General features: G+C 44.0%; 1 protein-coding gene across 1 annotated transcript; it reads left to right on the top strand.

The window, feature by feature from the left end:
* The first annotated feature begins 1,863 nt into the window (after positions 1-1,863).
* On the top strand, positions 1,864-9,189 carry LOC147882392 (glucomannan 4-beta-mannosyltransferase 9-like). Its single transcript, XM_087401155.1, has 9 exons — positions 1,864-3,621; positions 3,779-3,877; positions 4,188-4,440; positions 6,894-7,004; positions 7,182-7,318; positions 7,453-7,566; positions 7,747-7,946; positions 8,030-8,221; positions 8,314-9,189. The coding sequence occupies exons 1-9, from the start codon at positions 3,292-3,294 to the stop codon at positions 8,471-8,473; spliced, it is 1,596 nt and encodes a 531-aa protein (XP_087257281.1). The 5' UTR covers positions 1,864-3,291; the 3' UTR covers positions 8,474-9,189.
* The last annotated feature ends 1,304 nt before the right edge of the window (positions 9,190-10,493 follow it).

Below are 10,493 nucleotides of genomic sequence, written 5' to 3'. Positions count from 1 at the left end.
AAAAACTTCCCCATAAACACATTTATCGCCTCATCAATAAGGGGCATCTGGGAGAGTGCACAGCGTATTCACTAGAGATTGTGGACTTGGACATGCCCAACATATGTTGTGCAAGGTTATGTAATGAGTAATGCCACAATTTTGGTAAAAGGAAAATTTAAAGATCAGCTACAACAGATATAGGAGCAAATGCACTCTTCTTTGGAGCTTGATGGAAATTTAATGCAAGAAATATCCATCTTTTGCACTAAGGTGACTAAAAATGCTAGTTAATGTTGTGAATGTGCACCTCATCGAAGGAAGGTGTAGAGAGGAGTTGCAAGAGAGAGAGACCAACTCATGGAAGGAAGGTGTATAGAGGAGTTGCCACATATATATAGAGAGAGCGAGAGAGAGAGAGAGAGAGAGAGGGGATTTGATCATACTAAACCGAGATGATGTCTAAACGAGAGATGATGTTGGCATGTTACGGGCGAAATCCAATATGCAATTTAAGGGGAGTTCTCATGATAGGGAAATCATGCGTTCATAATTACATAATGGAATCGATGGAATCATTAAAACAACCCAATAATAATACTAAGAAGAATAATATTAATAAGAATAATACTCTCATGTGACGTTAAAAAAAGTTTCTCCTCGCCCAATGCATTCCAACGGCAACACGAGAAAAAAGGTTACTACAAAAGCATGCCTACCTCGGGCCAGATGGGAGTCTGGAGCCATGATGCAAATCTAAACGTCAATCCGTGCTGGAAGGGCGAATTTGATACACCAACAAGAGCCCTGGAAAAGAAGGCCAGCGAGGGAGAGAGACGTCTGAGCGAAGCGAGCTTTCGGATTAAGAATAAGATAATAAGAATAAGATAAAAGGTGGAGAAGGATTCGCAAACGAACACAAGGTGGGCTGGATAATAAGAATAAGATAAAAGGTGGAGAAGGATTCGCAAACGAACACAAGGTGGGCTGGTTGGCTGGCGTTGTGGTTGGGCTGGTTGGCTGGCGTTGTGGGTGTTGTGGAAAGAGCTCAAAGCCTAAAGGGAGGGGGACTGAGGAAGGGTTTGAGAAATTTCTGGTACGAAAAGGATAGTGGAAGGACCTGAGAAATCAATCCAAGGTAGAAAGGCGTTGTAATTCCGGTGAGAAAGATGAAGAACTGGAAAGCATGATAACAGCTACGACTCTCTGCGAGTGAGAAAATGTGGGATGAGCTGTTGATGCGTAGGAGTTATTGCATGCGGAGTCAGAAATCTTTGATGAATTTTGGTCGGTGACAGTAAAATGGCCTGCAAGTCGAGTTGTTAACCACACTGCAAATCTCATTTCTCCCATAAACAAAAAGTGTCTGAATCTGCATCTAAAAGCTACTATTGGTACTACCCATCGCTTCAAATGCTAGCTTTTTGCCAAAAACGAGCTTAGATCTAATCATGTATGTCAACCGATTGAATACATAACAAGGAGACTGTATTAATTGAGTACATGCTCGAATGATTGTAATGTATGAATCAAAATCTTAACCGGTATTGTACAAATATACGGTATGAATCAAAAATCTTAACGGTATTTAAAACACAAGGTTTTTGTGTTAGCACCTCCATTCAAGCAGACTGTTGCATCTCAAAACCTATCAATGGTCTTATCTGTTTTTTATCTCAAAACCTATCAATGATCTCATCCGCTTTTTAAAGACGAGCTGGAATCTTAGCCGGTATTTCTCAATTTCAGCAGTGCAAAACACACTAATTCACTTTGCCACAAGTAAGGGTAGTAGGTGGCCACTGTTATCACTCAAAGTAAAGGATACATCTGATTCGGTTCCCCTCGTAGCTCTCCTCCGCGAATCAATCTATCTATGGTTGTTTGTTCACTCAATTTACTACTCACCCTCACATTCCCTATCCTCACATTCCCTACACAATTCTCTTCCACCCACAATCTTCCATCAGAAAATCCCACCTCGTCTTTGTTTGTTAGCTTCTGGCGAGATTACTTTTATATTCAGCACTGCCGCCCGTTCTGCTTCATAGCACCATTCACTCAGCACTGTCGTCACACTCGCGTTTCGGCTAACTGCCTGAACTTCGTTTGATCTCAGCGCTCACTCTTTTTTCTCTCTTCTCCCCGTTTTCATCTCATCCATTTTGCATTATTCTTTTGCCAGCCCAGCTCACCTCTCCTTTTCCTTTTCCTTTGCTCTGTCTCGTCATAGGGCTTCCTTCTGGGTCCCAAGCCGACGTAGCAGGCATCACTGAAAAACGTTTTTCTCGAACTCGTTCACAAAAATCCTGCGCGCTTCCCCTAGTAAGAAACAGCATCATAGGATTGTTGGGGAGTCGACGCTCGGCTACCAGAGTTTTCTGTCGGAGTATCTTGCCTGTGACGGAAGTTAGCTGAGCCGCCGAAACTGGGTTACCATAGCCCACAGGAGTAAGGGTTGGATTCTCCACACTTTCCCTGGAAGCCGGTAGTGAGAGGCTGTCTGGTCACGACCGAGCAAGAGGGCATGAGGTGTAGAACGAGACGCAGCAGCTGCCGATCGTTGGGATGGACTATCAACCAGACGATAGGGACTTGGAAACAACGTTGCATTATGCAAAGGCCCGAATGTAGAAGGCATCAGAACAATGCAGGTTCCGTCTCTGCCGCGCGGTAGGCATTCTTAAGGCCCCCCGAAGAGCAGCATTCCAGAGCAAAGAGTTGTAAGCCTATAGAGCACCATACGGGGGGCACTAGGGGGCGGGTCAGAAGCCCAGTGCTAGCTTTTGCAGCTCGATCAAGGGCAAGAGCTCGCCTACCTGTTGAGTGCCTCCATAGCTGCACGCGCTAGTGCTGCTTCTTTCGAGTCCAAGGAGCTCGAAGCGAGGTCACTATAGTAGGCTGGTGATCTGCTAATCGCTTACAGAGTCGAGATTGAATTTGGTAGTGAGGTGCTTCAAGAGTCCCGATTGCAGCAAAGATTCTGAAGCTGGGCTTGTACTCGAGTGCGCACTTTTCCCCCGAAATCTTATTGGGACGGCGAGAAAGCAGTGTTCGGCAATGCCGTGCCTGGCCACCATAACAGGCAAGTCTGTAATCTCAGGTTGATGCGAGCTGGGCTCTAACAAAGTCAGGTCTCTCTAAGCTCAACTTCTTGCACCTGCAATACCGGAGATCTGATCGCACGGGGTCTATCCACGTTCATGGCAGGTGTTTGAGGCTAGGAGCGCAAGCTGCTGTGGAAGAACCTTCCTTGCACACCGGCGGGAAGCAAAACAGAGGTTCGCAGATCTAGCTCTTTACAGTCTCACAATGGGTCGCTCTTCCCAAAGCATGATTGCGGAAGCCGGTCAATCAGAGCCGGGCATGACCATCGTCGGGCAGCTAGCTGACTTATGGTTTCAGATCCGAGCGCCCATTGTCGCCCCCCTTGTGCAAATGGCTGTCAACATTTGCCTGGTAATGGTGGTAATGATGTTCGTGGAGAGAGTTTACATGTGTGGTGTCATCGTGTTAGTGAAACTCCTCCGAAGGAAGCCTGAGAAGCGCTACAAATTTGAGTCGATCAAGGACGATGTGGAATTAGCCAATTCTGCGTACCCAAAGGTTCTCGTACAGATTCCGATGTTCAACGAAAGAGAGGTACATGTTTGTTTTTGGATTGCTTGTGTGCTTCATGTTTCAAAGGTCACATTGTGGTGCAGGGCAGTAGGAGAGATGCTACTCGATTTGTGTCGATAAACCTGGTCATTTAGATTGCGTGGGACGTAATTTGAGACGAAATCAATCGTGAATGCAGGTATACCAGCTCTCTATTGGGGCAGCTTGCGGTCTGTCCTGGCCTTCGGACAGAATTATAGTGCAGGTGCTGGATGATTCAACCGATACTACGATTAAGGTTTGCATCCTCCAGCTTTTCTTTCTGAGCATTGCTACCTCTATTCCTTATATAACGTGGGTGAACCTTTTTGTTATGGGTCTTTGCTCTCCCTTTGTCGCTTTAATTGTTATGTGAGTGCGCAGTAACATGCGAGTTGTTGACTGTGCTCAATTGTGATTGTAATTTAGCCCTTTATCCAAGCGATGACATCCTGCAAAGTTTTACTTAAACAAATTGGCATTTCATTGTAGCTATGAATTATATCAGCCTAGCGAAAAAGTGATTCATTGCACTATTTAGCTTCTCTACTTGCAAACTTTTATTACAGGAGATGGTGCAAATGGAATGCCAGCGGTGGGCAAGTAAGGGCATAAACATCAAGTACGAGATTCGTGACAACAGGAATGGCTACAAGGCCGGGGCTCTCAAGGAGGGAATGAAGCACAGCTACGTGAAGGAGTGCGACTACGTGGCGATTTTTGACGCGGATTTCCAGCCAGATCCCGAGTATCTGTGGCGGACAGTCCCGTTTCTGATGTACAATCCGGAGATAGCGCTGGTGCAAGCGAGATGGAAGTTCGGTAAGGAGGATATAAAGCTTGAAGTATGCTCTCAAGATGCATGTGTGTGTGGGGTTTGAAGTATGCGAGTTGGTTGACGCCTCGTTTTGTAAGGTTGCGTTGATGGGGATCAGTTGAAGGATGGTGCTGGAAAGCTGGTGGATGATTGGGGGAGGAAGGTTAGTGGAGAATACGTAGAGTAGGACGCAAAAGAGAGCAAAGCTGCAAAGGTGGAGAGGGATGGGAAGGAGAAAGGGGGACGTTGTATGTTTTGTCTGTTTTGTCTGAAGAGGCGGTTTTTTTTTTGTGTGTGTGTGTGTGAGAGAAGATCGATAGAGAGAGAGGCTATGTGCAGAGTGTGAGAAAAAGACAGACTTTGAGTAAAGGATCGTATCGAAAGAGGAGAGTGAAGGAGAGAGAGACTATGTCGTGAAGGATCGTATTGAAGGAGAGAGAGGGAGCGAGGCTCTATATGTCTTGAAAGAGGGAGCGAGGGAGAGAGAAAGACAATGCACGGAGAGAGAGAGAGGCTCTCTGGTACTCAGAAAGGTCAATGAGTGACAGAGACTATGTAGCGAGAAATGCAAACGGAAGTAGTAAAAGAGGAGAGAGAGAGAGAGTTATTGAGAGAGAGAGAGACCTATGTAAATGCCAACGGAAGTAGTGGAAAGGGGGAGGGAGAGCGAGTTTTGCCCTTGTAGGAATATTTGAGGTTCCATCCCTCTCCACCTTAAGGGTATAGTAATGCCAGAGCCAAAGAGATTGTGTACTGACGCACAGTATGTACCACGAGGGAAAATAGCAATGCCAATGAGCGAGAGCATGTACCCACTAATGGAAATAGTAATGTAAGTTTACAATTTTTGTAACATTTTTTCCCCGTTTTGTCTTTGGGGATTACCTTTTAATACGATTTTGAGCTTGTTTTTGTTAAAAAAAAAAAAAAGCAAAAGCCAAAAAGAGAGAGAGAGAGAGAGAGCATGTACCCACTCAATGTAAATAGGAGAGAGAGAGAGAGAGAGAGCATGTACCCAGTCAATGTAAATAGGAATGCAAAAGCCAGGAGGGAGAGAGGAGAGACAGATTGATGGGGTAGAAATAATCACCCATCAGAGAGGGATTGAGAAATCGGTTATATACACGAAATAATAAGAGAGGGATTGAGATTGCAGAATCGAAGAAAGGTGCACTACAATGGAGAAAAGAGAAAGAAGGGCAGTGGGAGACAAAGTGGGGCTGTGCAGTGCTGCCCATAGCGTTGTGTTGACGTCTCACCTGCAAACACCAAAATACACCCCAGGGCCCAAACCTTACCTTTCTGCTTTTTACGCATCCCCTGCCCTCTCTCTTTTGTCAGTAGCATCAGCAGCTGCACTAACAGTCCCTTCCCTTCTCGAATCTTGCCCTGACACCTGTCCCCCATCCCCCTGTCCCCTTTAATGCCCCTAGCCTACCCCCAGATGATGCATTCATGCCTTGCCTTGATTGCGAAATTTGTACACCCCACCTTTTTTTAGCCTCCCCATTAGTATCCCAATCCACTGCCTTCTCATGTTTCCTGCTTCGAATTTTTAGTGGCCATGTTTTTCGTCTGTTTTATCTATTTATTAGCGCTTGATTTTGCTAGAACCATCCCTTCCCATCCCTTCTCGCTTTTAAAGGACATGACGGTGGCTCCACGTCTTCTCCACCGACACCTCCTTTTTCCCATTAAGCAAATATATTTTCAGATGTAGTGGCCTAAACGTTTAGTCTTCACTCTTTCCTACAGCGTCAGGGACCAGGGTGTTCATGCACTCTTCGTATTGTACGCTGTTGATGGGCGCTGAAACAATTTTTTTATTGTCTCAGACCGCATCACCTGGCAAAAAACTGTGTAGATAACAAAACAGCTTACTAAGATATGTGTGCGTGCTGGCATCGTTTGATTAGAATGCGATTTTTGTATGATGTACACCTTCTATTATATTGTCGAATAGATACAGGCCCTGCTGTTCGTTAGATCATGCCATGTCTGGTCACGCCCCACCGTCTTTGTAAGCGTGTCGCAACTGCAAGCTTAGGTTTTTAAAGTTTGCGTTGACTGATCGGATTTATTCCCTCCAGTAGTACTGACGGCGCTAATCCAATCTAATAAGCACAGACTGTAATCTTTGTTGTATTCATTTAGACGGTTTATTGACCGCAGGCGCAGGCGGTGAATTGTTTCAAACACGCCCAGTTTTCGCCGATGTCCCATTTAGATCTTCTGACGATGATTATCAAATTTATCATATACGTTGTGTACACACACACGTACTAGAAGATCTGTCGTCTTCTGTAATCAACGGAAAATCTTTCAAATTTATTTCATTGTTTATTGGTTGCTGAGATCGCTGTTTTGTCATCTTGAAGTGTGCAGTGACCGTTTGTTCTTACGACGACTTCCACTAGCGGTTGTTCTGATTATCACTGTCCTTTCGTGGATTTCGCAGTGAATGCAGACGAATGTCTGATGACCAGAATGCAGGAGATGTCCTTACATTATCATTTTTCGGTGGAGCAAGAAGTGGGCTCCTCGACCTACGCTTTCTTTGGGTTCAACGGTATAAAACTCAAACATCTCAATATATCAACGGCGCCGTCGGGCTAGGGAAGATTTGCACAGTAACATAAACGCCGTCGTGCTTTAAGCAAGATTATTGACGAACACATAATGCGGCTGATTATGCAAAACTTCGAATGTTGTTTCAATGCGTCTCATCATTATTTCGGACGTGCAGGCACGGCCGGTGTTTGGCGCATCAGCGCCATCAACGAGGCTGGCGGCTGGAAAGATCGAACCACAGTGGAGGACATGGATTTGGCTGTCCGTGCGAGTCTAAAGGGATGGAAGTTTGTGTATCTCAATGATCTCGGGGTATAATTGTCTGCCTTCACATAACCTTTGCGTTATTCTCTGCCAAATTATCTGTTGAGGTGAAACCCGCCAAAGCGGGCTGTCATCTGGGCCGAAATCGCCAACATTAGCGACTGTTTCAACGATCAATGCAGGTGAAGAACGAGCTGCCGAGTACCTTCAAGGCTTTCCGTTATCAGCAACACCGCTGGTCTTGCGGGCCTGCTAGTTTATTCAGGAAGATTCTGCCAGACATAATTGGAAACAAGGTGAACTTCTTGAAGATCATGTCAGAGAATCGAAACTAATCTAGTGCCTACCTTAAGTTGGCTTGTAATTTGTGGTGCTGCGTTGAATTATGCCCAGTATTCTTGGATACAAAGAATCGATCAAACGTAATGCTGCATTTTCAACACCTTTGACGGATTTACTTCTTTGTTTTCCGGCAGAGAGTCAAATTCTGGAAGAAGTTTCATATCCTCTATGCGTTCTTCTTCGTCCGGAAGATCGTTGCTCATATCGTCACTTTTGTATTCTACTGCATGGTCATCCCTACCACTGTCCTCGTGCCCGAAGTGCACTTACCGAAGTGGGGTGCAATTTATATGCCTTCTGTCATAACCATACTCAACGCCGTGTGCACTCTGAGGTACTCAGCTTCTATTCTTATGTGTGGCTTCAAGTGTTATATCTCCTTCAATCGCTAACCTTGGATGCACTTTACCCTTGCAGATCGCTACATTTGCTCGTGTTTTGGATCCTGTTCGAGAATGTCATGTCTCTTCACCGCACAAAGGCGACGTTCATCGGGCTTTTCGACCTAGGTCGCGTGAACGAGTGGATCGTTACAGAAAAGTTAGGAGATGCTTTGAAGAGCAGGCTAGGAAAGCTGGGCAAGAGAGCAAGGATGAAATTTGGGGAGAGGTAAGTCGTCCATGAGTCTCTTGCCGTTTCGCCATTCTTTTGGTTCCATCAACTTTTTGTAAATTGCTTTTTCTTGTTGGGTGCAAAACCAGGTTGCATGTCTTGGAATTGCTCGCTGGTCTCTACATCTTCTTTTGTGCTGTATACGATTTCCACTTCGGGCACAACCACTTCTACATCTACCTCTTCCTGCAAGCTGCAGCATTCTTCATTATGGGATTTGGATACATAGGTACCTTCGTCCCGACTTAGCCCATCCGTGTAAAGGGTATACTGAAGATTGATGTCGACAGAAAACGGTCGGAGACGGCCTCTCTCATGTCGGTGGAGGAATTCTTTACATTATTTAGGCTTATCGCCACAAATTCGGTGGACGGATGGAAGGAAGAGTCGTGTAAAGTACTTCTATGTGCGCTGCCAGACGTAACCTTCAATAAATCAGATTCAATTGGTTGGCATTCAGACTATGGACAAGCGGTTAGAAACTGCGTCCATAGCTTTTGAGTAGCCTTCCTCCATTTTCTTCCCCCGAGGCTCAACTACAGCCTAATTGTTGTGTAGTGGGGAAGAAGATAAGAGGATCTCTGTAATTACTGTCAACGAATTTTTGGGACTATCGGTTTTCTTCGACTGCGCGAGATCATCCCTGACATCTGTGCACCGTGCTAGAGTTTGTAGTGGCACAAACCAATAAAGAGCCTGGGAGTGAGTCATAATTTGCCAGGCTCCTCTATTCTGGAGTATTCATAGCATTGGATTCTGCTTCAAATGGTTTTAGAGGGTGAGACCTCCGGCTAATTGCCATGCACATACCTGTACAAGCAACGGCTGATGTATTCAACTATGTACCAGTAGTGTTGTGACCTTCTGACTGTTCAAATTTGAGCTGGAGGGAATATATCGGCTTTCTGTCTACATTAGCTGTCGAATAAGTAACTCGGAGGCAATTTGAGCCCGAAATTAATGTGAAGGACCGCTTGAGTGTGAAGTTGCAGCCTCTGTTAACGAGTATTCATTTTGCTGATTTACCTCCTGAAAATGTCATTGATTGAGTAAGTCATACCAGTTAGGATAATAGCTACATACAGGACCAAACCATATGTAAGATCTTTAAGGAATAATACTCGCCACCAACCATACAGCTGCTACATACATTTAAAATCTTTAATGGGACCAAATCACATGTAAGATCTTTAATGAATACTACTAGCCACCAACAATAATAAGCATATAATCTTACATACGTATTACGGCTATACAAGACTTAGAGGGCAATTTCTTGTCCAATTGCAAAGCTCTGCATCTTTTACTTCCTTCTCTTTACAAGATCATAATCTAGATACGGCACAACAAGAACTGAGCAGTTTTAATTCATCGCTACATCATCCACCCATGCTGCAGCCTGCCAGCTTTCCTTAAGAGGTAGTCACGCAAAACTTTCCACATCCAAACCAAACTTTCTACAAAGGTGACAACTCCTATGCGTCTAGTCCCACGTCAAGTTCAGCTTGTCACTGTTATTAGTTTGCATTTATGAATTGTTAATACAATGATTTTCCTTATAGCTATTTCTTTTATTAACATTCATTGCTCTCCCCAAATTTGCAGCCTTTCAAGCCAACGAAATAAACTACTTAGAACTAGTTTGGTAGGACATAAAAATGTCATAGGATGCTTTTGTGTCCTTGTTAGCTTAGCTACTTCCTAGAATTTTTCAAAAGAATCCTTCAAACCAACTAAATAAACTAGAACTAGTTTGGTGGTAGGATATAACAAGTCTAACAAGTAACAAACTCAACCATACTTTGTATGTCTTCAATAGGATACATGGAATAGCATGAGTTTTTAGGGCACCTAATATCATGTGAGACACTAAATTTGAACCTTATTTTGATTGTCTATTATGCGATAATTCATGCTAATTTCAAGATATAAGGATTAAAGGAGAACATAAGAACCGTCAAACGTTTAAATTATACTTATAGAGTGTCTCTAAGCATGAATGAGTGGTGCCAATTTAAAAAATTTATATATCAAAGACTTATATATGAGATAATTAAAAAATTATAAAAGCGATATCTAATGCAGAACTTGTTTTGGTAGTTAAGATTAGAAGAACTTAATCTCTTTTTACTTTTAGCCTTTATTGTCAGGAGTAGCTTGACCCGTCAAAGATGGTTAAAGATTTCTTACCACCCTTTGTTTTTTGGCCTGCCATATATGAAGGCTGCCATATATGAAGGCTTGAGTGAAGCCGATGGCATTTGAGAAA

The sequence above is a fragment of the Dipteris shenzhenensis genome, chromosome 29 (genome assembly GCF_047967505.1).
Source record: "Dipteris shenzhenensis isolate YYH24624 ecotype China chromosome 29, Dip_SZ_1.0, whole genome shotgun sequence".
NCBI lineage: Eukaryota > Viridiplantae > Streptophyta > Polypodiopsida > Gleicheniales > Dipteridaceae > Dipteris > Dipteris shenzhenensis.
This window is presented reverse-complemented; position numbering and strand designations above follow the sequence as displayed.

Coding starts and splice junctions, on each gene's coding strand:
- LOC147882392 (XM_087401155.1), top strand. CDS start 3,292: ATGGGTCGCTCTTCCCAAAGCATGATTGCGGAAGCCGGTCAATCAGAG. Junction 4,441..6,893: donor GCAAGCGAGATGGAAGTTCG/GTAAGGAGGATA, acceptor TGGATTTCGCAG/TGAATGCAGACGAATGTCTG. Junction 7,319..7,452: donor TGTATCTCAATGATCTCGGG/GTATAATTGTCT, acceptor CGATCAATGCAG/GTGAAGAACGAGCTGCCGAG.